Raw genomic sequence first — 27,357 nt, forward strand, 5'->3', positions numbered from 1 at the left:
TGAAAGTTTTAAGTCTCGTGTGAATCCGATTCCTTTTTCTTGCAGCTGCCAGTCCATGAAGCCTCTGAGCTGGCCTTTACCAGGATACTTTCATCAATTGCCCATATCTGGTATTGCTTCAGTACATTCTCTGTCACCTGAACGAAGGACATTGCATCCTTTGCAGAATACAAGAGGGCTTAATATTGCCATACATGAGTTAGATTAAATACCAATTAAGACAGTTGCAGCACATCCTCAAAGCTGCTCTGCGTATAATGATTGACCTAATGTCTGGATTAGGCATGCGCCAGTGTGACTTTAATGCACGCTTGCTGGCGGCAGTATATTCTGTGATAGTCTACCTACGAAACCCAAGTCTGGCCTAGGCTGAGGATTAACACCACGCCTTGCTACGGCGCAACTGGCCAAGAGCCTATATTGCATATGTGAGCAATAAGGCCGGACCTAGTGCTGGGCATGTTAGTATTCTAAAATGTTAGGTTTAACCAAAGCGGCTCAAACCTCAGAGCTCGCACTAAAAGAAATGTCCCAACCTCACACCGGTTAGACTGATATCGACTAGTACAGGATGTAATCCACTGGGCTGGAACCACAGGGCCAGGGTTCTATGTTTATATTTGTGGAGGGGGGGCTCCCCCCAAGCCCATCTAGTACCCATTCACCACACCCCCTACGCCTTACATCTCCACCCACCACACCCGCCCGATGAGATTTTTCGGCCGACAACGTTGTACCCAGGACCAGACCCTCTGAGCAGACTTTGAAACCCCATTGGCACACATTAAATGTCACATGCCCTTCTCAGATAGGGGCTCATGTGCCTGGGTTGCCTGGATTGGTCGACTTGTGGAGCTCTAGCCAATTGCTGTGGTTTTCACAATTGTGACTGGGTTGTATAACCTATACATAAGAACCATCAAAGGCTACTCGCTCTGCTCCCACTTTACATCCTGGCACTGGTTTGTTCGCTCTCCCTGCGTTTGTTCCGCTCTCTTACTCATATACTTGTCTTCACGGTTTTCTTTTCTACCATATTTGATTCTGTCCCCTCTAACTATACTTCACCTCCTCCTAATCCTCCTCATGCCCATCGCAATATGCAGAATCTTATCCTGCTCTTACTAAACATTCTTCCCCATCAATATTGCCCTTTGGATTGTGTGTTCCATCTGTAATCGTTCCTGTCTCTCAGTGTGCACTTTCTAAGCATTACTATGGCGATAACACCCGATCCAGCTGGCCGGATCCGCCGTTTACGGCCCCGGGGGTTTGCGATCCATTCCGCTCACTTTCTTCATCGTAACCCATCCAAGACTGAAGTTCTTTTCTTTCCTACATCCCTTCCGTCCTCTTATTGCCTTCCCCTCCTAATTTCCCACTCATTTAATCTTGTGCACGGAATCTCCGCGTAATTATTGATTCTTTGCTTCCTTTTTCCTTACAGATTCCTGCACTCTTCTGCTCCTGCCGATTCCATCCTTTTAATATTCGTAAAGCAAGACCCTTTCTTTCCTTTCATGCTTCAAAGCTTTTTAGATCTTATTTTGTTTCTCGCCTCTTCTATTGCTCGAGTCTTCTCCTTGGCCTTCTAGCCACTCATCCGTCCCCTTTCTGCTCTGTCTACAACTCTCGTCGTCTTTTTTTCTCTATCCTCTCAGGACTCTGACTTCTATGCGCTGGCTCCCTTCTCACTCTCACCTGTGTTTCAATGTCCTCCATCTTGTATTCAAATCCCGCCATAATATTGCTCCTCTTTATGGTTCCTCATTCATCCCATTTTATTCTCCTGCACGCTCCTTATGTTCTGAAGCTTTCTTTCTTCTTGCAGTTGCTTGCTCTCCTTGCTCCTGTTTTTTTCTTTAGTCGCTCCCCTTCATTGCAACACCCTACCTCCCTCTCTTACTATCCCATGTTTCGCTCACATCTTAAAGACCATCTTGTTAAAATGTGTACTCCAGTTTTCTCACTCATTCTTTTTTTTTTCTACAGTTTTTTTATTATTGTGTAAAGTGCTTTGGCGTAGAGCACCCTAGAAATACAAATAGATAAAATGCATAATACAAATACTTATGCATTTAAGGTTTTGGGTCAGTGCGCGTGAAGGGAGGCACAGTGGAAGGCGCATTGAAGATGTTCTGCTGTGCTAAGCGCCTTGTGCACATTGCTTCCAGGCAAACGGCCTGCTCTGTGCTCTCCGGCTGGCTTCCACTGACTGGTCTGCTTCTGTCACCCCAACATTGTTTGCCCACCCTAGAATCTGAGTGCACGAGCGCTGGTGGTGTTGGGATAGCAATGTTTGCATATTTCTCCTGTTCAATAAAAAACCCTCACAGTAAAACACAATACAATATCCATAAAAAATTAAAAGGAACATGCACACACTGCTTCCTCAAAATCAAATGCGCATGCCTTTCATCCCTCTGCCAGGTCAAGTGAATGCTGCTGTCACGTGACCTCACTTCCGGCAAGCAGTTGGCTGTTGCATGCACCAAGAAAGGACGGATATTTTGTTGGCTACAAATGTAACTTTGATTTTAGTCTGGCACTAAATGTGGCTCACTTGTGCCATTACAGTGGTTTGTGGCCGAGAGGTAAACTGGCAGCGGATTACATCCAGCAAAAGCAGTGTATGCCCTAGCCAATGGGATGATTACTAAATGGCAACTGAGATTGAAGGCTTGCAAAGGTTTTGCTTAACGTCTTCCCATCTTGGCCATCCATCACGGTTATGTTGTTGGGTTTTATATCACGCACTACCCTGCTCTGTAAGGGGGATGGGGCGGGTTAGGTAGGGAGGAGGAGATTACAAGTTGTGTTGATGCATGCACACCGGAAGTAGCCCGAGTTCGGTCTGCAGGTCTGTTTCTGTGTGCCCCGTGTCCAGCCAATAGAAGCACTTGTGTCCAGAGCGGGATCCTGCCCATGGTGCTCGGATGCTTTGGCCAGGACTGTTCAGGTGTAGGGTTATTTAATTGCTTTGTGTGAGCTGCTCAATTGGTATACATGTGTTGTGTTGGCGCATATATGTGGAGATGGTTAGTATACTACCACCCAAAGCAAGTAGTTTATAATCCCAGCACCCTCGTCTCCTACAAGGTGTTCTCCTCTAACTGATGGGGAAAGTCTGATCATTGCAATGTGACCTGGTTGAGGGGGTGTAATGGTTGGACGTTGCAGCACATTTTTCACACACTCCTTTCTTGTTTTTTGCAGAAAAGAGAAGGCCTGCTTCAGACGGCGCATGTGACCGAGGAGCTCACAACCACGACCGAGTAAGACGGAAATTAACGCCTTATCTTGCATGTGCTGCGGCGGCTTCTACTCGGATTGCTTTCTCATGGGAAATCTCTGTGAAAACATATTGCAAAATCATTTCGCCTGAAGGAAATGAGGAACCCTCACCCGGGCAATCTTCTCCCCCGAGATAACCTTCTGGGTTGGTTTCTCGAGAAAGGCAGGCAGTGTGGAGCAAGACGCGTCTCAGAATCTGTCCTAAGGAGCCATGCCTTGGCAAGCCCAAGGGCTGAAGAAGTCGTAGCTGACGTGGTTTCCGTCCGACAGAAACTTGCAGATAGAGTGTATTAAAAATAAAAAGACCTACTCCACCCCCCCCCCCACACGGCTCCCCTCCCCCCCACCCCCCCCACACACACACACTGGGATTCACTGGTTTATCAGATTCTATTTCCAGGACTACTTACAATTGATATGGTTGTACTCCTGATATGCAAGTGTATGTACGGAGTCGCTTTGCTCCCTTTTTTGTTGACCGAGACCAACATGCTTACTGTGACCAAGTTGAGAAATTGGCCTCAATTGTCGCGATAGCTGTTCTACCTGTGATCTCTACCACTGTTTTTTTTCACCATTCCAGTCTCATTGCCCTGAAGTACTGTCGTTTGAACACATCCTTTTAAGTCTATTCTCTACCCCTACTGTCTGGATTCTGTTGCGAGTCCCTTCTGTTCTGTAATGAGCCACTCTCCTTGCAGTGTTTGTGCAGTTGTATGCCAACTCTGCAGTCTTTTTAATGTTTCTGACAGCATAGTTTAAAATCGCAAGACTGCGAGCATGGCTCTCCTCGCAAGAGCGATTCTGGAACCATCAACTATAGGGATTGGTCCCGCTCTTTAGACTGTAATACCTGTCGGCTATTTTATGGCTTGAGTAATCAACTGGGGTTCTTTGATTCTCATGGTTTGTATCCAACAATTGTGATCTGGCTTTTTACACCGTTTTACCCTTAAATATTTGTTTAATGCGTTTTAGGTTATTGTTTAGCCTATAGCTCACGTCTTAGACGTTTTTACTAAATGTCTTGGGATATATTTTACATGTTTGTGTTTTACTTGAAGGTTTTAAGACTAATGCATTCGGTTTCACTGACTAATGTCTGTCTCCCCAAATCAACCATTTTGCAACATCTGCCATTATAAGTTGTAACAAAGTCAGGAAATGTTGCATGTTTATGCTGGCCAAATTAGATACCCTTGATCGCCGTAAAGGGACCAATACCTAAGCAGTACCCTTGGTATGCATCTACCTGATATGTTAAAGGATATTTATACCGTGCACTATCACCAATGGAGTGATCCCCTGGCGCTCTGCCGGATCTGAAAATTAAGAGGGTAGGATTGGTTAGTAGTGTGCAGTGGGATAAAGGTAGAGTGAGATTTGTGATGCCCTGTTGGCAGCTTCAGTTCGGTTAGCACCGTTTGCTGAACATGGATGCGGTTTCCGGATCTGTGGGCTCCCATGTGCTGTTGTGCGAGAATATGGGGTTTGTTTTGTTGCAGTGTAGTGAAGTACTTGCGGTTTGCGGTGCAAAGGGAGTGGTTGTGTGTGTTTGGGGTTTGAGAGGCGTGTGCCAAGAGTTGAGGTTTTAGTGGATGGGTTAGTGGGGTTATCTTGTTCTTTCGGGCATCTGGGTTCGGGTGTCTTTGGCCTTGCTGTCTGCTAGAGCCAATCCTCTGTTTCGTTCGCCTAGGTCTGCATGAGGAGGGGCCTATCTCCGAGGCTTCCTGTGTGAGGGACAGGAGGTGAGGGCCTCTTCCACCCAGTGTTGAGTGCTAAGGTTATAGGTTGCTGTTTGGTCATAAGAGGGCTCTGCCTAGCATAGTCTCCCTGAGGTCCTAGGACGTGGTCCCCCCCACCCAAGGAATTCTAAGCGCTCCCTGTCCTGTCTGGTGTGTTTTAGTGTTTAATGCTCTTTCATCTCTAGTGATGGTCCCTGTCCCTTGGGTTTAGCCTAGCGAGGGGGTTTGGCTTTGGAGGGATGATTACTGTTTTTTCATTTATTTTCTGTTGATTCATTCTGGTTCTGTGGCGAACGAAGAGCCAGGTTTTGAGTAGTTTCCTGAATTTAAGGCGGTTCGTTGTATTTCATATGTCTTTCAGGTGGGTGTTCCAAGTGTTTACTGCCAGGTGAGAAGGGGGAATCCCCCTAGCGGTTTCCTTGTTTAAGGTTTTGGTTCTAGGTGGATGTCGTTGCTTGATCTGAGTGTTCTTGTCAGTTGGTAAATCGTTATTTTCTTTTGTGGGAATTCTGCTCCTTGGCCGTGGATTGCTCTGTGCATTATGCACATTGTTTTGAACGTGATTCGTTGTTTGATTGGAAGCGAGTGTAACATTTTTAGCACTGGCGTGATGCAGTCTCTTTGTGATAGACTGAGGAGTCTGGCTGCTGCTTTTTGGATACGTTGCAGTTTCTTCAGTAGGTCTTCTGGCATTCCGAGGTAGAGAATGTTGGCGTAGTCAATTCTTTACATGCGGCCGATGATTGTCAATGTTTTATGGGTGAATGACAGGAATGGTAGGATTCTTTTTACCGAGTGTAGGAGGAAAAAACATTTCTTGGTTATTGCGTTTACTTGTGTTTCTAATGTTTGCTCGTTGTCCATTAGGATTCCGAGGTAATTGACTATTTTCGTTGGTGTGGGTGCTGTTCCTAGTTCAGTGGGCCATGGGATATAAATGCTATTTTCCAGGTTTTTGAATATAATCCTGATTTCTGTCTTGCCTGGGTTGAGTTTTAGGCGGTTTGTGTTCATCCAGTCATAGAGTTCTTTAAGACATTCACCCAGCGCTGTGTTGTCTTCTTGTGTATCTTCGATTTTATAGATGATTTATGTGCCGCCTGCGTAGTAGTGGCATGTACGGTTGTGTTTTTTGATGATCTTGATGCAGTGCAGGTAGATGTTGAAGTACAGTGGGGATAGGGATGATCCTTGTGATACTCCAGTCTGTGTCCCGTGGAGCGGATTTGAAGGGTTTTATCCAGAGCGTATCGTCGCAGTCCCTGGATACATGTTGAGGGTTTCCCAAGTAAAGAATGGCAGCACTGTTGGGAGATCAATACCTGGGCTGCGGGAGCAGCCTGGGTGAAGACCTGGAGAGGACAGTCTGGTATGAGTTGGGTTCAAGTGGAGCGACGCCAAGCCAGATTGCGGCAGTGATTTTAGCAGTGCTCTTACAAGCATAGTGTGCCGCAAGAGACCCGTTTTCGGGGGGGGGGAAATCAACCAGGTATTTGCACAGCGCAGTGAGGCCCATGGTGGTGTTGGGTCCCATATGCTGGATTGAGGCAATAGCAGCAAGGCTCTCCTCAAAGAAGGGTATGTGGCAACTGCTGAAATTGCACTCCATTCTTGAGCTTTTATTACCTCAAAGTTTAACTTTGAAAGTGTCGCGGGTGCTGGGGGTGGGGGAGGGCAGCTTATCCATTAGGTACAGGGCTGGACCATTAAAAAAGAAAATACCTATAACTAGAATTAAGCATGAAAATATTTTGACATGTGTTGAATCAGTAACCGCCATTTAAGGGGCAATGATTACACCGGTGTAGCACAATACTGCAAACTTCACTGCGTAACTGTTGCATAAGTTGTTGCCGCAATGCTGGTCTGTAATTGGAGGTCAACTCTAGGTCCTCCAATCCTCTCATATTTAAAGGTTAATGTGGAGGATGTGGACGTCCATGCCTTTCAGCATTTAATGGTTACCAAACTCTTGGTGCTTACATGCTGAGCAGAATGTTCTAGTTTATAGTTCCCAGTTCTGATCTTAAGACTGCTTATAGGCAATCCTAAGTGTTGGAGATAGAAAAACCGAGGTGTGATTTGCCCATGCTCTGATGCATTTGGTTGTATTGGAAAAATGAGATGACAAAGAAAACTTGTTTATGTAGTGCTTGGTACTGCTGTCATTTAATAGTCCTCCATATATCAAACATAACAGGATGAATGACTGAGCCAGTCCTGATGCCATTTAGGCCGGTAACTAGCATGGTGAATTCAGGTCTGAGAGTGAGCGCTTAGCCTGTTTGCCAGTTTTTAAAGTCAGCAATGTACCCACTAATCCAGGGGACTGCAACCTGCTCCAACTGCTGCCCTCTGGATATTTTTTGTTCTGACACCTATGATCTATCACTATTGACTATGCTGGCTTAGGCTGAGGACTGTTGTAGTCTAAAACATCTGGAGAGCCAAAAGTTGCAGATCCCTGTACTAGTGAAAATTGGTGGGCACCACTCTTAAATTCAAAGCAACAATAATATATTTAGGAGGTACAGAGCTCTGCCTTAAGAGACCCTAAGCACTGGGGTCAAAAGTACCCAAGAGGAAATCCTATGACCACTGTACTAGGAAACCACATGCTCAACAAACTTTGCTCATAGATCTAATCAATCTTTACGTGCATATACCTAATAGGTTATAATTGTTCTTTTATAACACACTTAATACCAGAGACCAGTTTCTAAGCACGAGAGAGGTGGAATGTTTTGAAAGAATCTGAACCACTGGCATTGCTCTTGGCAATGCCAGTGGTTCAGATTCTTTTCCAACCTCATGTCTGGGGTTGCTTGTCTTTCTGTGCAGAGGAGACCTGGCCTAGCAGTTACCATTGGGGGGCAGTACCTGAGCGATGCGTAGTTGGGTGTTCATAAATAGTGAAAAGTAACGTATTCTTTCCAGGTTTCTTATCGCACGATTTAGTACGCATCACAGTGCACATACAGAATAAAGGCATGGCAGTAATGTCTATAAGGAGTGGCTTTAAAAAAACAGCGTTTTGTTCCAAGTAAAACAGTTCAATAGGCTCACAGGAAAGAACCAGGTATAGGCATGGGTAACTATCTTAAATAGGAACGTGGTCCGAAGTGAAAGGTCCGTAGTCTATAACAAATTGTAGGCAGAGTTTTATCACCCTGAGTGTTTTAACAAAGTAACTCAGTTCCTGGAGATTGGTATTTACAGTTCTATGGGTTTGTCTCTTGTGGTGAACATTTTTGGGGTACATGTTACCTTGCCTTGAGGGCAGGCTGGGGAGGTGGGGGCACTCCTGAACACCCGGGAAGACTGGATTTCTAATCTCGTTTCCAATTCTGCTTCCGTTCTCATCCTACTTGACCTTTCCTCTGCCTTTAATACGGTCAATCATGCCACCCTTATAAACCGGCTACTTGATAAACTTAGCATCACGGACCTGGCACTGGACTGGTTGACCTCCTTCCTCTCTGACCGACCATCCCAGGTTCAACTGGGCCCTTTTCTCTCCTCCATCACACTCCACCTGCGACATCCCACAGGGCTCTATCCTCTTGCCGTGGCTCTTCAACATCTACCTTGCCCCTCTAGCCCATTTGATCTCTGCCTTCTCTACTCACGTCTAATATTATGCGGACGCCACATAACTCTCCGTCACGCTCCTCGCCTTTCCCTCCTCTTCTTCCTCTTTCATGCCCGGCTGTCTGACTGCTATTCAGGCATGGTGTGCTGCGAACAATCTCTACCTTAATGCCTGTAAGACTGCGATCCTTCTTATTGAGACCCCAGCTCCCTCCTAGTGGCTGGCCGCACTCCATAGGCCCCCTCCCCTCACCCTTGAGTGAGGCAAAAAAACGTTGGTGTCATCTTTGACTCCTCTCTCTCCTTCTCTCCTCACATCCCAGACCTTGCAGAGAAGGCCCACTTCTAGCTGCACCACCTCTGAGGAATTCTCCCTTCCCTCACCTTCCCCCAGAAACTCAATGTCTCCAGAGCTCTGGTCCTCTCTAGGCTGGACTACTGCAACAACCTCGTCCTCAATCTGCCTAAAATCCTCCCTTCGCCCCCTTCAACTAATCCAGAATAGGACTGCACAATTTATCCTTGGCCTCAAGCCCAGGGGCAGCATCTCTCCAGCCCTTAAATCTCTCAACTGGCTCCCGTTTGCTGCAAGAATCAAGACTCTCTGCATCATCCACAACGCATTCTGGGGCCTGGGACCCTCTATATCCAACTCTCTCTCCCAGAATGCCTCCTTGCTAGAGCGCTTTGGCCTTCTAGCTCCAACTCTCTGCAGATCAGACGCTTTTCCAAGCAGAGAGTGGAGGGGTGGGGGGTAGATCTCTTACGCAATTGCCTCCCTCTGGAATGACCTACCTGCCCCACCATCACACTTAGCAAGTGGACCTTCTTTCCCCTGCACTCGGTTTTCCCCTTGCACTTGTCCATCTGGCTTCCCCTTAGCACTTGCCAAGCCCATGGGCCCTCTTCCCCTTCCCTCATCAATCGCGTGCTTGCCATTCTGACCTACGATTTCTTTCCCCCTTAGTATTAGCAGATTCTGCTCTGGCTGGCACCACCCCCCCACCCCCTTTTGCCCCCCCAACTCCCTCCCCTGCACTTTGTTACTTGCACGATCTGAATGTCACATGGTCTAGGAGGACCGTTTTTGTTTTTCGGCATCCCTGTTCTCTCCCCCCCCCCTTTTCTCTTGTTGTTCCTTGAAACACCATTTGATGTATAGTCGCATTATAAATACCCAATAAATATATACATATAAACACATCCTTAGTACAACAGTTCTTCATGCAACATTCAAATAAACCATATCCTTTAAAAATCCTTCCTTTGGGACAGTACTAAAATAGTCACAAGAGTAGTAGCGGTCTCAGGATCCTGCTAAATTGACTCGCATACATGTGCACACCTATATTCATAGTGAAATTTGAAAAGCAAGAAGTCGTACATATGTGTCTTATTTGTACACTGTCCTATTTCTTTCATTTATCTCCTACTGCAACGGTTCGCTATCTTTCATGTTTCATGCTCGACGAAGGAGACGCAAGGACCACAACTGAATACTTTGTGCCTTGGGTGTATGCTGTGCTTTATAAGTCTATATAACATAACAGTTTTACCGGTAACTCTGTCAGGATACTGTTAAAACTGCCGTACCAGCGCATGAAATCCCGGTATTACTGGGATATTCCAGGTGCCAGCAATGGTGGGAACTCCCTATTCTGTGGAGTCTCCATAGGGCTCCGTGCAGGGGATTGCCATAATTACCGGCATTTCTTTTGCTGGTGTGGGTCCAGATTTACCAGCAGCTCAGGACTGGAGGTAAATCTGTGCCCCCCTCTGGCCAACATGTTTATAAGTGCTGGTGCCAGAATTACTGGCAATTTCTAGCAGCATTTTTACTGCACTGGCAAAACTGTAATGACCTTGTTTTTCCTTAAATTTCCTAGCACCTCGTTCATAGTTTGTACTCCCCTCTCTCTCAGCTGCAGTTTAAACAAGTACTCTTTTAACCGAGGCCAAAAGACAAACATGTGCAAAGGACTTTACAGCGCTCCTACAGGTGCAGTTTTTAGTGGTCTTCATCTGCCTCCTTACTTTGATTACAGGCCGCATCAGCGGACCCATTCACAACTTTATATAAAGTTTCCTCATTGCTGGCGGATGCAGGCAAGGGGTGGAGAGAAGGTGATCTCATAGAGAAAATCTAGAGATAATAAAAGAGGGAATTTCGTGTGTGTCTGGCTGTTAGGGCTTACAGCACAGCCATGCAATAGTGATAATGTGTTTTAATGACCCCACTCAGCTCTTTTGTGATGTAAATCTAGATTTCATTGGAGTTACTGACTAGTTCTGTCAGGCATTTAGTCTGGGGATACATACTCTAATCATCAAAGCGTTATTTTTTAGTTTCATTGCTCACCATCCCCTTAGAGTGATCGATAATAATATAGACACTGGGGTGTGTGATCGCGGTCACATCACCATTAAATACACAAATGGCAGACAGATCTCTTGATTCATATGAAAAGGAGAGACAACCTTGGGCAAGACGTTATGGTGAGTGCGCAAGATGGTGAGTGCGCAAGATGACCTTGTCGTTGTAAAACGTGGTGAAGGGCTTGCACAAGGAAAACGCCTGCAGCTCACTAACCCTGCATGCAGAGGTGAGAGCCAACAGTAGAACTGTCTTTAGTGTTACAAAGTGGATGTCCACAGAGGCCATCAGCTCGAAAGGCTAGCGCTGCGAAGCTGCAAGAACCACATTGAGGTCCGAAACCGGATGCAGCCAATGCACCGGTGGAAAAAGCCTAGACAACCCCTTAAGGTGGGCCTTAACCCAGGGTTGGCTGCAGAAAACACATGCTAGGGGGAATTCCTGTAAGCTCCAATGGCCGCCAAATAAGTGCTGCAAGTATCCACCTCAACTCCAGAACGAGCCAGGTGTGCTGAAAAAGCCAGAATGTCACCCAGCAGACAGGTGACAGGGTCCAGACCCTTGTCATGAGCCCAATGGCAGAACCTAGTCCATTTACTCTTATACTGGGACCGAGTCAAGGGCCTCCTGTCCTGCTGAATGATGTTCCATTTGCCATCCGGAAATTGAGCATGTTGAAGCCTCAGCTGGTCAGGAACCAGGCCGCCAGCGTCAGCTTGGCCAGGTTGGATGTTCCCCCGCCCTGCTGCGTCAGGAATGCCCTGCTGGAGCTCAGGTGGACAGGACCCTGGGAGCACAACTGCAGCAGATCTGAAAACCCGGGTCTCGAAGGCCAGTGGGGGGCAATCGGGATGAAGTAGCAACCCACTCAAGCCCGAAACTTGCGGACGTTCAGTTGAAAAGATGCTTCCAGTTGTCCTAGAAAAGAGCCAATTGGCCCCCACAGACAAGCTGTGTTCCCCTATCTTGATGTCACTGCTTCTTGGCGGGGGCAGAAGAGGGGGAGCGGTAAAACCCACGAAAAGTCCTCTGCTGCATCTTCTTGTTGTCGTTGGGCGACCCGTTAGGCCCCCGTGCACCGCGGTCCCGAAACCCCTTGAAGCCGGAGAAAGCACAGGGTTCGAACTCAGTCCTGCCCTGGGACTGAGGGAAGGATTTCTGTCCAGGTTTGGTAAGTTTGGCCAAGTACTTGGAAGTTTTCTTTGTCAACTTGTCATAGATTGACGAATGAAAAAGGTCCACGCGCTCAAAGGGTAGATCCAGGATCCGCTCCTGCCAGCCAGATGAAAACATAGTGTTGTGCATCCATGCCGTACTTCTCATCTCGACACCAAGGTACAGCCCTTTGCTGGCTGTGTCAATGTGGGAGACTGAAAACTCCATGAGGTCCTGCGGCTTTGAAGGAGGATTGCTTGTCCAAAGGGAGGTTGGGCAGAAATTCCCTGTGCTCCCGCCACAGCTTCTGATCAGCCGCAGCCAAGAGGGCGTCTGCGTTGGATTGCCACAGATGCATTCCTGAGATGGAATAACAGCGCTTTCCCAAAGACTTCACAACCTTGTGCTCCTTGGAAAGACAAATGGAGGTTGCTCCCGTGGAGGAAGATGACGAAGACGATTAGGATATGAGGCCGCAGCCACCACTGAAGAATGCGTCTGCGGGTGGGTGGGCAGGATGATTGGCTCCCTGTCAGTCAGCCTTAACCTGTTGTCTAATTTACTGTTCATCTGGGCGTTGGCCCTAGGCTTCCCCTAGACCTTTTGTGCCACTTGCGGCATCGTGGTGTGCTTACGAAAGACCTCTGCTAGCACTGCTGACTTTTGGGGGGCTACCTTGGGCAGAGGGACCCCCAAGAACTCCCCCCAGGCCCTGAAGGCGGTCATGAAAGGCCCTAATGAATGCAGAGGGTTCATCGTCCCGGGAGCCATCGTCGCCATCATTGCCCCCCCCACCCCTTTTTACAGACTGAGTGGAGTCGGGGCCCTGGCGCACAGGTGCTGACAGGATCCCCCCTAAGTCTGGCACAGAAGACTGGTCCAACGGCGGTTGATGGGAAGCCATTGTTACACAAGGTGGTGGAGGGGTCTGAACAACCGGTAGGGCCTGGACCGGGGGAGGGGCCGGCACTGGAATTGGCACCGCCGGAGGAGTACCCAGAGGAGAGGACCTGGGAGGTGCCACCGGTGGGATGTCCTCCTTCACTATATCCTTCAGGATCCCCTTCATCTGAGGGGAACACATGAGGAAGAGGAAGAAGCGCTCGAAGAAGCGATCCTCGCTAGCCGCTGGGTCCCTAGGGGCATGGCCTTCTAAGGCGCTGGGCCTCCGCTCCTGGTCAAATTGCTGAGGCATATGAGGCATGTAGCCGTAAGGCTGCGATGAGTAGATGTATGCCCGAGGGGACCAAATGCCTGTACTGTACAATCCGCTGCCGCTTCCAAAGGGAAGGGGACTGGGATCATTTCGCAAAGCCCATTCAATGTGTGAAAACACGGGCAGGCCCGGAGTTGGATCCAAGATGGCCACCAGCTTGGCATGCTCCACCACGTGCCTCTCTACCATTTTGAAGCCTTGTGCCACACCCTTTGCGTGTGGGCCTGTGATGGCCATGAGCCACGAGAGGGCTCAGACATGGGAGGATACAGGTAGAGTCTTGCCCCCGAAGCGGAAGCGTCAACCTCAGATCACTCTGGTAGGCGTTGAGCCCTCGTCCCGTAGTCCTATCACGACCTCGGAGCATGCTGCTGTAGGCTGGATGTCCTCTGCAACCGTGCTGGTAGCCATGCTGGATTTAGCAGAGTACAGACTCTTGATGGTGGCTAAGTGATTCTGAACCTCAGTATTGTGTTTTCTCACCGACCTCCGCCCTAACTGGATGAAGCTTTATTGGCATTGTGCAGCTCATGAGCCATGGATTTGTAGTAATTTGCACATTTTATTAATGGTATTTCTACTAATTTTCTGTGTGGATTTGGCTGTCACATGCTCGGACAACACACTCATTAATATTCCTGCACATTCACTCTGCTGGACGAATGTAGATTTTGGAGAGGCCCCTGAGCCAGAGCATATCTGTGTAGCAGTCTGTCTCAGTATTTTTATGTCGATGAGACTATAAGATTTGGCCTTCTGCCCCAAAGGAAAATTGCCTTAGTCTTTGAATGGACTTTTATTACTTGGGAACTACCTCAACCCGTTCCCTTAATAATACGTGTGTTCAGTCTTCCTCCTGTATTCACAGTTGTAAAATCTCTGTTTTGGATGAGCATCTGAAGGATTTTTCTGCAAGGGGAAATTCCTATAAACTATTTCCCCCTAACCTTGGTCCCTGTGGATCTAGCCTCTGGATGCCTGAAACTTGTTCACTTTGAACATGGGATTGTGTGTAGCAAGAAAGGACTCCATCAGGAGAGGCCCCGGTTTTGCTTTTGTGCAGTGACAACTATTGATCCTTTATTGTGCAGGAATAAGTGTTGTATTTTACTTGTTAGTTGGCAAAGATGTAGAACCAGGTTGACTCCCATGGAGCCTACATCTTCACCATTGGGACCTACATCCTTAGGAACCATCTTGTGTAATTGGGTAAATGGCACCTGCGTTTGGTAACCCTATTATACAATATGCCCTGCTTCTAGTTTTCACTTCTTCTTTCTTCATTCTGACCCTTGGTGTATTTCATGAACTTGAACTCACTAAACCAGAAAGTAGGGTTAAAATGTATTTAGTATTTCTACGACCAGGTCGGGAGGGACCATTTTTCTCCAAATTAAGGAATCCATTGCTCCGGTAACTCAACCAGATGTAAGAGACTGCAGCACCACCTGCTAAGGAACTCCTGTTGAGCACCAAGCTACTTTTCGAGGTGCTGAAGAGCAAATCACAAAGCCATTTAAAAATAAATGTTCATGGGTGTTAGAGGAGTTGCAGGTAGCATATCGGATTAGTCAATGAGATGAATCCCTAATGATTCCCCCAGAATACCTGGCCTGAGACCCTTCTCATGTGGCCAGGGAAGGGCAGACACTTACTGATCCTGATGCTGAGGGTGTTGTTGGCAGTCCAAGCAAAAGGTGGAGGAAAGTAAGGGTGCCGGGACCACTGCAGGGCAGATTCCACCTGCTGGTCCTGAGGATCCTTTTCCCCATCAATCTGAAGTGCTGAGGTTGCGCAGCGGGAAGCGTGGTAGAAGAAGTCTTTCCTGTATGTGAACTGAATTGCAGAGACTGCACAGCAGGAAACTTGCTGGAGACCGTGGCTGGGGGTCACGGGAGCAAGGCGAGTTCTTTACTTAATTGGCGGGAACAAAGGCAGCTTCAGCGAGGAACTGTGTCCGTTCAGAAGAAGCCAAAGCAGTGGAAATCCTGCAGCAAAGACAGAAACCGAGTGTTCTAATCCCTTGCACATAACAAAGGCAGACAACAGTAGCAAAGAAGCATCACTTGCATGTGAGTGAAATTGCTGTATAAAGACTGTTTGTCGGAAAATGTCTAACAAAAGTTGCACCCGCCTATGAGTGAAACTGCTTGAATAACACTCATTAAATATTAAACTAAAGAAAACAGACAACTTAAGTGATTCTAAAGTGAAGACTAGCTGAAGAATCATTTGTAAAGCAGCAGACAAGATTGCAGCATTGAATTTAAGTGACTGAACTTTAATGATTGTGAGTTCCAGGGAACAAACAAGCGTCACTCAAAGTAGAGTTGGACAAGATTGCCAAAAGAGACTAACAGCAAGGCATACAATTAAGCTACCGTGGCTAACAGGAAGAGGAGGGTCAACGTTTTCAAAGGAGAAGCTTGTTGCCTGTTCCATAGAATTAAAGCTGGTAGTTGAACTTGCATTGCAAAGCCAAAAGGAGGAAAGTTAGAATTACATCCTTCGGGGTATTTGGCTACTGGTGTGGCTGAAAGACAAGAGTGGCAACAAGGCTGCCCTTCTGGAAGGTGAATGTTCAGAAGAAGAGTGCCTCGCCTGCATGGAAGTGTTAAAGAACACTAATGTGAATCTTGTATTTTTTTTTTTAAGTTGTTGAAAGTCATAATGCTGCAAACTGCTGAAGGTGTTGTGGACTTTTGGTTGTCAGTAGATTGAAAACTTCAAAAGCACTATGGATTGTGGAAAGTTATTGGGCAGGCGAGTAGACCTGCATGGTGAATCCTTGTAGAAGTAGGCCTAGTATGAGAGTAAACCAGGTAGAAGTGGAAGTGATGTGAAGTTATCCCGACAAAGATATAAACTGTGGTTTATGGTATTCAAATGAGAGCTAAGAAAAGGTCATATCAAGAAGCTGTGCTTTTTTAAAGTCAGTTGTGGCAAATCATCCTGACCAAGAATATCATTGATGCTATTTGATGGACTGAAAATATCTATTCAAGGAAGAACGGCATCTTTCTTTTGTTGGACATTGGATTATTGGAACTTTCTTGTGACGCAAAGAACTGTTGGAACTGTTACAAACCCAGATTTCCTTGTTTCTTTTTGTTGAACATTGGAACTGAAACCAAATTAAAACCTGGGGAAGGAGAGTTCACCCAGGTCATAAAGAGAGACTGGGCATATTACAAATGCAATTTTTGTTATTGTGAATTGCCGTATAATTTCTTGTGTTTTTTGTGTACACGTGTGAGGCCCAGATATCCTTTGTTTGTGTTTCCTTTAGTTTGTTTTAAGCAGGGAAATCCTTATCAAGGTATGGATAGTGAAGCGTTTATTGAAACTTCTTATTTAATAAAATGCCATTTATCGAGAAATCATCTAAAAGTTGTCTGCCTCACATTTCTGACCCCTCACATAGCATAATTTAGAGGATCAGAATGTCACCTTTTTGTATGTGCTCTCCTTTATTTTGTCACAATATATGTTAATTTATCTCTTTTTGAAGGTTTTTTCTTTGACTTCATTTTCTCTGACCCTCTTGACACCCATTTCTGTTTAATGCTGTTTTTCAATGTGCCTAGTCCTTGCTGGGATGAAAGGGTGTAGAACACAAACTTTTTTATGCTGAGCCCCTCCTTGAGTAACACTATTGTCTCCAGAACCTCCCCAAACCATAAATGAATATATTTTCCAGTAAATGCTTATTTTTTCTATTACAATTGTCACCATAATCCTGTTTTTAAGAGATTCACGCCCACCATGGGCATCCATTGGGGACCAGCCACCACTGGTCTAGAGTGATTATGTGTGCGAGAGGGAGCCCATTCACATCCATATGAGCGAACTGAGAGAGCAGTCAGTCTCATGCTTCATATTTTAGTTGAGGGACATCAATGAGGCACATGTTGAAGAGAAGCTGTGTTTGGGGTTGCTGTGTTACTCTTCTTTGAAGGGAGAATTGCCTGGTGGTGGGACCAAACTGATATGTGTGTGGATATTTCTCATCAGTATTGCACAGGGAACTAAAAGACCATGAGTGAGCATCATGAGGTAGACCACTTTGCTAGGCCTTGTTTGGTCTGGGCAAAGCAACACTTACTCTTTTGGCTTGTGATGTAGGGAACTTAGATCTGTAAGATGGCATGGAAAAGCAAATATGTTGATGTGTTTTGAGTGTGGTTTGAGATAAGTTGCTATAAGGTGATCTGTAGAGCTTCAAATAACGTTTAATCACTCTGATGATAACATTGTTTTATTGGGTACAGTGTAAGAAGAGGCTTTTTTAAATTGTAGAGAAGTAGTGATTTTTGTCATAGCAAAAGCTACTTCTGGGTGGAACAAAGGTATATGTTGACATAAAGCACTGGACAACCTCACATCCTGTACTTATCAGCTACATTTAGGCGCACATCTTTTATTTTATTTTTTAATACATTGACACTGCGATTTCATTGAACTATAGTGCCAACTTTGTCTCCAAAATATCCCTAAGATGCAGGCAGAACATCTGTCAGGTACTTAATTTCTTGCAGAAGCTGCACATAACTCCACAGATCCTTTCTGGATGTCCCCTCTCAACTGCTGTCTCCCACTCTATACAGGGGAAAATGGAATTGGATAAAATGATGACACCAGAACTCTTGCTTCGATCTTTTTGTTTGGACTTCTCTTTACTGTTGTTCTTGATCTTGTGTCTCTATAGACGACCACTTTGTGAGTCATTTGCTCAATCACAATTGCTGGCCCTTCCTACTGTTTGCCCCTATTTATCCCTATAAGCAGTTGCATATTGCTCAACCAAAGATGGTCGAGTTCAGTAACCACTCGCCCCCTCATCCAAAAAATACTCCTTACATCTACCCTCTTATGCACTTTGTCCTCTCCCCCAATCTGTTCGCTGTTCTCTTCTTTTGAAGGGGGAGCCCCCATCGCCCTACCCACTTTGTTACCCACTACCCATGTGCTGCACCAAACCCTACCCCATTTGACCCTTGTAGTTCCCCACCACTTGGACCCCCTTATATTCACCCCCTCCCCCCCCCCACCTGCTCTGCTGGCCCCTGTCCCACATTATAAGCATACTCCCACCATCCATTGCCCGCTTCCCACCTTACACACATACCCCCCCAACATGTATTTACCCCACCCGGCCCTCCCCACCTTACAAATACTCCCCCACCATGCACTCACCTGACCCCCCCCCACCCCAGTCCCCTTTTCACTTTGTATTTTACATTCCCTGTTCGTCTTTAAGTGGTCGATCACTTGGACAGGTTGACCCGTTCAAAGGGTCTATCAGTCCAAACTGGTAACCACTTAATGACGAGCAGTTGTAGCATCAAGCAACTGGGGTGCAGCAATGGGCCCAGTACCCTATAAACCTACAGTCCGGTGCAGAAGTAAGGCTTGGACACAGTGGTGGCATGTTTTTGGGTATAAACCTTTATTAAGAAAAAGCAGTGGGAAAATGGGTCTCTATACTGTGAGGTGTCAGTAATGTGAGACTCGCAACCGAGTTTAGTTTCCTCAAGGTTTGACATTTTTATTTTAATCAAAATTTGAAAATAAACCCTAACCAAACCTATATTACCAGGGGATTCCCTACCTATTCTAGGATATAAGGGAAAACCTCCTACATGCACAACTAACCCCCACACTAAACAGACACATTGAAAGTAACATAGAAACAACATAAATAAAAGGTTACCAAACAATCAGTGTCTTGGGTGACTTCTACTTGTTCTGGGCAGATCTTGCTGCCCAAGAATGTTCCAAAGTCAATTGCCTCCAAGGAAAAGAAAGTCTTAAATCAAGTCTTGTAAAAGTTCAAAAGAAACAAAAGTTCACACAAAGAAAAATCCACTGGGTCCTTCTTCGCTCAATGAAACGATTCCCTTTCCAAGTTCCACAAAGAAAACAGCACCAATGTTATTCCTGGAGAACCTCCTTCCAGGAAAGAATGGGTGAAGCCGAGGACAAAAGTACCACTTCTGTTTACCAACAACTCTGCTTCTTGCAACTTCTGCATCATCTTTTAAATACAGTTTGTCAGGATACTTCTTGGGGTTTGCGCTCTCTCCAGCATCTCCCTTCTGCTAACGATACTGTGTTAGCAAGCTCTGTTGCCCCACAGTTGACTTCTGCTTATACTACATTCAACTGATACAGCCACTGCGACATATAATTTTAGGCAACTTCAAGAGGACTCCTCGAGCTCTGTAGGTTGGCAAGGCATTCTTCTCTCTTGTGTGGCAAAAAGGGCAGCCTCTTTACCTTTCCTTCTGTCTTGTGGCTACCACAAAGTCTATCTTTAGCTCCCAGACTATTTCCTTTCACCTTAGTCGCAGCTCTACAGATTTTAAAAGGGGTCTTAACAAGAACCCAGCTCCCGTCCCCAGCTTCATATACACCTTTTCCTCCAGTAGTTACCCCAAAGTTGTAGTCCACTCCTTCTGCCTTGGATAACCTTGTCAACATTGTATCGGAGGACTCTGGGTTTAAAACCGCTTCAGCGACTCTAAAACCATTGTGTTCAGTTCTTAAATGAGCGGGTTTCACTTTAACATGGTTTGGTCTGCCTGCTTGGGTAATGCTTGTTTTCTGTTCAACTTCAGCCACTTCTACAACATCTACATCTGTGTTCAGTATGTTAAAAGCAGTACATTTCTTAATGGTAACAGAATTAGGTACACGCAATTTTGTTTATTTATTTACATTTTTGTAAACGCGCCAACTCGCCCAAAGGCCACAGGCCGCACGTGACACAAACAAGACAAAACAGAAAGTGGACGTCAGAGGAAGAGCAGGCAGGATTTAGCTTGAGAGAGCATTGAAAAGAAAGGTTTCAGCCTCTTATTAAACTCAATAGTGGTTTGGATTTCTTTTGAGTTCGAGGGGGATAGTGTTCCAATTAACAGGGGCCAGGACATCAAAGCGTGTCCCCTCATACTTGTCAGTCGGAATCTGGGTTGGACAAGTTTGGCATGGTCTTGTGATCTGAGAGAGCGTGAGGGTAGGTGTCGAGTCAGGCGCTCTGGAAGATAAACCGGTGCATCATTGATCAGACACTTGTGAGTGAGAGTCAAGATCTTGTGTGACACACGCTGCCTCACGGGCAGCCAGTGCAGCTTTCTTCTTGCCTCTGAGATGGGATGTCGTCTGGGGATACCCAAGACTGCTCTTACTGCCCCGTTTTGGGTCACCCAGAAAGCAGAGAAGTTTCATTGGGCAGTGCCAGCGAGAAGACGATTGCATTAGTCAATACGTGAGTTGACTAAGGAAGAGGCCAAAAGAGACGTATTTTTCTCAGAGAAAGGGGCGAATATGATTGAGGAGTTTGTTAAAAAAAAAAAACACAGGGTGCATGAGTTTTAGCGATATGCTGCCTCATGGTGAGTTAGGCGCCAAGGGTGATGCCCAGAGTTTTGCCACTCATGGCGACCGAAATGATGGTGTTGACGATGGAGAAATTAATATACTCTGGGACGAGTTTCTTTAGCATGTGGCTAGATGCGGTGATGAGAATCTGTTTTCTCGGCATTGAGGGCCATTGAGTTCGCCACCATTCAGGAATGGATGGTGTCGTATATGGAGTTGATGGCCTGAGAATCCTGGGAGGTAGATGCCAGAATGTTTTAGGACAACCTGAGTGTCTTCTGCCTAGTTAGTTTACAGGACACCCAGATCGTCTAGCATCGGCAGAAGTGAGAGGATGTAAATGTTAAACACTGTGGGTGACGGAGAAGAGCCCTGGGGAACCCTGTGGGTGAGTAATGCGGGGGAGGAGCAGGCATCATCGATGGCACCCCTGGCGGCAGTGCAGGGGCCCAGAAAGGAGGCCAGCCACTGTATAGCTGTACTTGAACAGCCTAACGATTGCAACCAGGTCGCCAGCAATTCATGGTCCACCAGTTTGAGGGCAGCAGGGCCAGGTGGCCTTGATCGATGATAGAGGAAAGAGGTTAGATTTAAGGTCGAGCATGGCAGCTCTGTGCCATGTCGAGCTCAAAAACCGGATTGACTGGGTCCCAGTATTCCGTTTTCCTCAATGAATTTCTGAAGTTGCAGATATGAAACTCAATCCATGACTTTGAGGAAAAACAGAACATTGGTAATTGGGCGATAGTTTTTTGGGTGAAGGGGGTCCAGATTGTCTTTTATTAAGTCTGGGAGTAATACAGGCTTGTTTAAGGTCACAGGGGACACACCCCTCAAGGAAAGAGTGGTTAACGAGCTTGGTTATCCATGGTCCTATGGTGTCAAGGCAGCTGACAATGAGCCTTGAGGGACAGGAGTCACCCTTGCAAGAGGTGAGCACATGCTGGATATAATCTGGGTGATTTCAACCACCGTACTTGGGGTGAAAGAAAATGGTGGTGGGGGTTTCGCAGTCAGAGTCAAGGGTAGTCCTGTGCCTGTGGTAGAGGGGCTATGGGTACCAAACTAACTATTGTGAGGTGTGCTAGCTTGCAGATGAGAAACAACTTTAGCAATAAATGTCTCGTGGATTTTTTGCACCAAGCGGAGTCCCCAGGAGGTACAGCTGTGGTGTAAGGAAGTCCTGCAGGATGGCAAAAAATTCCTTGCAATTTGATTTGGCCTGTAGGATTCTGATATTGTAGTATGATGATTTGGCCTGGATGACAATGGCCTTAAAGTTCTTCACTGCCAGTTTGTGAAAGGCAAGAGTTGCTGGCAAGGGCTGTTTCGCCAAGTTCGTTCAGCAGATCTCCTGAGATGTCTGAGGGACAGAATGTCTGTCATTATTAAACCAGCTTTAGGTGAAAGTTTCAGGCTTTACACATCTAGTTGTAAGAGGCGCTAGATCGTTCATGGCTGTTTGGATCTCGAACTACCACTTCAAACAATGTGCATCCCCTCCTTTCGGTCATGCTTCCAAAGTAATGGGGAAACACTGTTTCAAGCGGGGCCTCTTCTGATGTTGGAATGTGCTTGTAACATTTTGGAAATCAAGTTCTGCTTTTAATAAGGTTGCCAGAAACGTTCTGCTCTTTAATGGGAGCCATGCGACCACTCGGCAACAAGGTACATCGAACAATGGCAAAAAGATGCTTTTTTTTACTCGTGGGTACTTCAGCTTTGTTAATATAAACGTGTGTTCCAATTCCCTTGTTAGGATGACTTCCCACTTCTGCAAACAAGTTTTACTCATTTTCATGTGTACGTGAGTGTAAATTAAGCTAGTTATAGTTAATAGCAATGTATTCCTGATTCTCCAGCATGGGGTCTGGCATGGATTCACATGCTCATGAATATTCCCCGTCGTCAGGCTGGGAATCCTCGGTAAAGAAAAAACCAGTATCAGTTTCGTTTCTGATCTGTCTTTCGTAGTAATAACCAATCACTGGTCTCTGCGTCATACTGACCACAGCCAATGACTGCCCTCTACCTAAGCACCGCCTCTGGCAGCCATCTTCAGATTTTTACCGTACGTTCATGTGTTGGGATCCTCGTGCTATTGCTCTCGAGCGTTAGTGCTATTTTTCGCGCTTTTTCACAAAAAACTTCGATTCTTTCGGTCAAAAGAGCCTCAAGCTCCACCGATCCTACATCCGATCAACGGGGACCCGTGTCGGATTCATCTGTGCCCCTCAAGGGTGAAGATTTCATCGAGCTACACTTCGGAGGACTCCAGAAGCTTCTCAGGCCCGGTCTCGGAGATGGCCCAGGAGAAGGGAAGCTCGACGCCCGGAAAGCTGTTCAGGGTCTGCCCTGGATGCCAGCTGCAGAACGTCTTTAAGGAGGACGAACACTCTTTCTGCCTTTACTGCCTTCATGAGGACAAGACGCACGTGGAGAAGGACTGTGCGTTTTGCGGCAACATGTCGGAACGGACCATGAAGGACCGCCATCAACGTCTCGCCAACTGGCTGGAGGGTAAGAGCCCGTCTGGCGAGAAGAAGAAGAAATCCGAGCGGTCTTCTAAGACCTTTGAGGGCGCCCCGGCGACGGGGGCCCAACATAAGGCCAAGCACCGCGAGTCCGCTGGCACCGGGAGCGCCGAACGGTCGGGCTCTACGGGCGCCAGGCAGGGCGCACCCTCCCCGGCACCATCAACCACGAGCCAACGCTCTGGGTCGGGTAAGAGGAAGGCCGAGCACCCGGCGAAGCTCCTGGAGAGGCCCCGGTCGAGCTCTAAGGCAGAGGAGGAGCGTGGCAGTGCCCCCTCCCTCAAGGATAAGGCGGTGAGCGCACCTAAGGTGGTGAAGGCCTTGATCCATCCGACCAAGCCCTCTATCGAAACGGTCGCGGCGGCCCTGGCTCAGCCTGTGGTGGCTGCACCAGTGGTGGCGACCTCAGGGCCCAGAATCTCCCTGCCTCCTCGGAGGGAGTCTTCTTTTGTGCCCATCGATAGGACCCCCGTGAAACCCTCCGTGGGGAAGAAGAAGGGGGGGCAGGGCGTCGTCGTAGATTCGGCCTCAACCTCAGAAGAGGAGCTGATCGAGGTCTTAAGCCACGGCCTAGGCGTGGAAGAAGGCCAGCCCGTCGGAATGGACCCCGACGCAGGTGACGACGACGACATCGTCGAGGATACCGACGGGGCCCCTGCTCGCCCGTCGGATTCCCCTCTGCCAGCGCCGCAAGACAACTCGGCGGCCATTTTGTTGGCCATACAGTCCTTATGCTCCGAGATAAGGACGAGGCTACCGTTACCGACGGAGGAACCTCTCCCGTCGGGGGATCCAGAACCGGGACCTTCTGGTGTTCCCCCTACCAAGAAAAGAAGGATCCATCCACCACCTCCTTTTCAACCGTCGCGCCCCGTCCAGCCCTCCTCCCCGTCCACCCGAGGGGATGATACGGGGACTGACACGGCAGCGACGGGTACGGACGACGAGGCATACGACGAGGATTTTCCGTCGTCGCCTCCCACCAGGGCTTCTCCGCCCGACGAGATCGGATCTTTCCACTCCATGATCTCCAGGGCTTCCGAGCTTTTCCAACTCTGCCCTGAGGAGAAGAAAAAGGAAGGCTTCCTTTATCAGCGGCGCGAGGCCAAGAGGAAGACGGTCCTCGCAGTGCCTCTGTTGGACGACATTTGGGATGAGGGCCTTTCCCTCCTCAAGAACCCTTCCACGACGCCAGCTAGAAGAGACCGGTACGAGAAAAAGTACCGGGTCCCGGACACGGCCCCCCTATGCCTCCGGGCGCAGCCTACCCCGGATTCCGTCGTCTCCGCGGCAGCCAGGAAGAAAGCGGGGGGGGGTGCGGCCTCCACATCGACTTCCCCGCCGGACGGCGAGGGAAAGAAATTGGATGCTATGGGACGTAGAGTCATCTCGTCGGCAGCGACGACGATTAAAGCGGCCAACGCCTTGGCTATCGTGGCCCGCTACGACAGGGAGCTCTGGTACAAGATAGCTCCCCTGCTGGATTTTCTGCCGGACGACAAGAGGGCGGAGGCCCTGGAGATCCTGCAGGAAGGTGAGGTGGCCTCGGACCACGCCATCACCGTGGCGACGGACATCGCCGACACTGGGTTCCGCCAGCTGGGCAACGGCGTTTGCCTTCGACGTCGTGGATGGCTCAAAGCTACGGACTTCCGGCAGGACGTCCAGACCAGAGTCCTGGACATGCCCTTCGACGGGAACAACCTGTTTGGGAAGACAGTGGACGATTCCCTTCAGGCCATCAAGGCGGATACTGAGACGGCCCGGGCCCTGGGAGTCCTGCAGCAACGACGGACGCCCTTTCGGAGCGGCGGAGGCAAGGGCGCCTCCAAAGGTTCCGGCGGCGGTTTCGCTTCCTACCGTCAAGCGGCCCGCTCGTCGTCGCAAGAGGCCTACAGAGGACGAGGCAAGTCTAGCGGACCCCGCCGTCGTCGCCAAGGAGGTCAAGGCGGCAAGGCCGCGTCCAAGCAGGATTGAACCGGCCGTGGGGTCGGGCCCCCACCGAAGCACCCCGGTGGGAGGCCGGCTGGCGGGCTTCGTCAGCGTGTGGGAGTCCATCTCCACCGACCGTTGGGTGCTGGACGCCCTGGCCCGGGGCCACGCGCTCGAGTTTCAAAGAAGGTGCCCGCGCGTCCCCCCCGTGGCCAGGAAAGAACTTCACGTCCCTCAACTTCTCCTGGAGGTAAAGGCGATGCTCAGAAAGGGCGCCATCGAACTCGTCCCAAAGAGGCTTCGGGGCTCCGGAGTCTACTCGAGATACTTCCTCGTGAAGAAGAAGACGGGAGGATGGCGCCCCATCCTAGACCTGCGACGTCTGAACAAGTTCATCAAGGCGCAGAAGTTCCGGATGGTCACCCTCCAGCACGTCCTGGGTCAGCTGGAGGAAGGAGACTTCCTATCGTCGTTGGATTTGGAGGATGCCTACTTCCACATTCCCATCCTAAAGGGGCACCGAAAATTCCTCAGATTCGTGGTCCAAGGGCGTCATTACCAGTTCAAAGCCCTTCCCTTCGGACTACGGTCGGCACCCAGGGTATTCACCAAGTGCCTCGCACCGGTGGCGGCGCAGCTGCGCCGCGAGGGGATTCACGTCTACCCCTACCTGGACGACTGGCTCATCCGCGCCAAGACGAGGGAGCTCGCCGTGGTCCACACGGCAAGGACCGTCCAACTCCTCACAGACCTGGGATTCTCCGTGAACTACGCCAAATCCCACCTGGTGCCCGCGCAAGTCGCACTGTGTCTGGGAGCGAGGCTCGACACAGTGTCCCTTCTGGCCTCCCCGTCGGAGGAGAGGACCAGGACCATCTTGGGCAAGGTGCAACGGATGTTGGTGGCCGACGCGGCCAAAGTGAGGTCCATCAAGTCCCTCCTCGGGATGATGTCTTCCTGCATCTACCTCATTCCCATGTGCAGGCTCCGGATGCGCCCGTTGCAAGAATTCCTGGATGCGCGCTGGATCCAGACGACGGGCAGCTTCGAGGAAAGGATCAAGCTCGACGAGAGTTTCCGACGAGCGATACGGTGGTGGGGCACCCGCGCGCATCTGACGGCGGGCATGGACTTCCAGACCCCAGCCCACCAGGAGACTGTGACCACGGATGCCTCCCTGGAAGGGTGGGGAGCGCACACCGAAAATCTGCACGCAAGGGGACTCTGGCTCCCGACGGAGAAGTCCCTGCATATCAACGTCCTGGAGCTCCGTGCAGTGTTTTGGGCCCTCAGGTCCTTCCTTCCGTCCCTCAAGGGCAAGGTGGTGAGGATCTTCACCGACAACACCACCACCATGTTTTACATCAGGAAACAGGGCGGAACCAGGTCCCCAGCGCTGTCCAAGGAGGCGCAGGACCTGTGGCATTGGGCCGTCGCCCAAGGGATTTTTCTGGTGCCGTTTCATCCGGCAGGGATAAAAAACACCATCGCCGACTCACTCAGCAGGGAGCTGCGCTCGTGCCACGAGTGGGAACTACGGCAGGATCTGGTGGATCGCCTCTTCCGACGGTGGGGCACACCCCAGATCGACCTGTTCGCGACGGCGACGAACACCAAGTGCCGGAGGTTCGCCAGCAGGTTTCCCCAGACGAGGAGCATGGGCGATGCTTTCTCGTTCCCCTGGGAGGGCCTGTTCCTCTACGCGTTCCCTCCCTTGCCTCTGCTAATCCGGCTCGTCAACCAGCTCAAGAGGTCACGGTGCAGGATGATCCTCGTCGCACCTGCGTGGCCGAGGCAGATATGGTTCCCGGACCTTCTGGACTTGTCAGCGTCCCCGCCGATCAAGCTGCCGGCGGACGCGGATCTACTCTCCAGGGAAGGAGGCGCCATCCTCCACCACGACCCGAAGTCGCTGAACTTGCAGGCCTGGCTCCTGCAGCGCTAGAGTTTGGAGGATACGACATACCGGCCGATTGCAGAGAGGTTCTTGCAAAGGCCAGGGCGTCCTCGACTCTTAAATGCTACGGACACAAATGGAAGAGGTTCTCTGTCTGGTGCCACGCACAGAAGATTAACCCTCTACGGATTACGGCTCCCCAAGTACTGCCGTACCTGCTGACGCTGGCCAAAGCT

General features: G+C 48.8%; 1 protein-coding gene across 3 annotated transcripts in view; it reads left to right on the top strand.

Annotated features, from left to right (window-relative positions):
- The window catches only part of PARVB (parvin beta), a 533,348-nt gene that overhangs the window by 364,603 nt on the left and 141,388 nt on the right, over positions 1 to 27,357 (top strand). For all 3 annotated transcript variants that reach the window (XM_069628141.1, XM_069628143.1, XM_069628144.1), the window contains exon 7: positions 3,217 to 3,275. In XM_069628141.1, the coding sequence (XP_069484242.1) occupies positions 3,217 to 3,275 (59 nt within the window). The remainder of the gene's footprint in view (positions 1 to 3,216; positions 3,276 to 27,357) is intronic.

Source organism: Ambystoma mexicanum, chromosome 12, assembly GCF_040938575.1.
Source record: "Ambystoma mexicanum isolate Mex_15411 chromosome 12, UKY_AmexF1_1, whole genome shotgun sequence".
Classification (NCBI taxonomy): Eukaryota; Metazoa; Chordata; class Amphibia; order Caudata; family Ambystomatidae; genus Ambystoma; species Ambystoma mexicanum.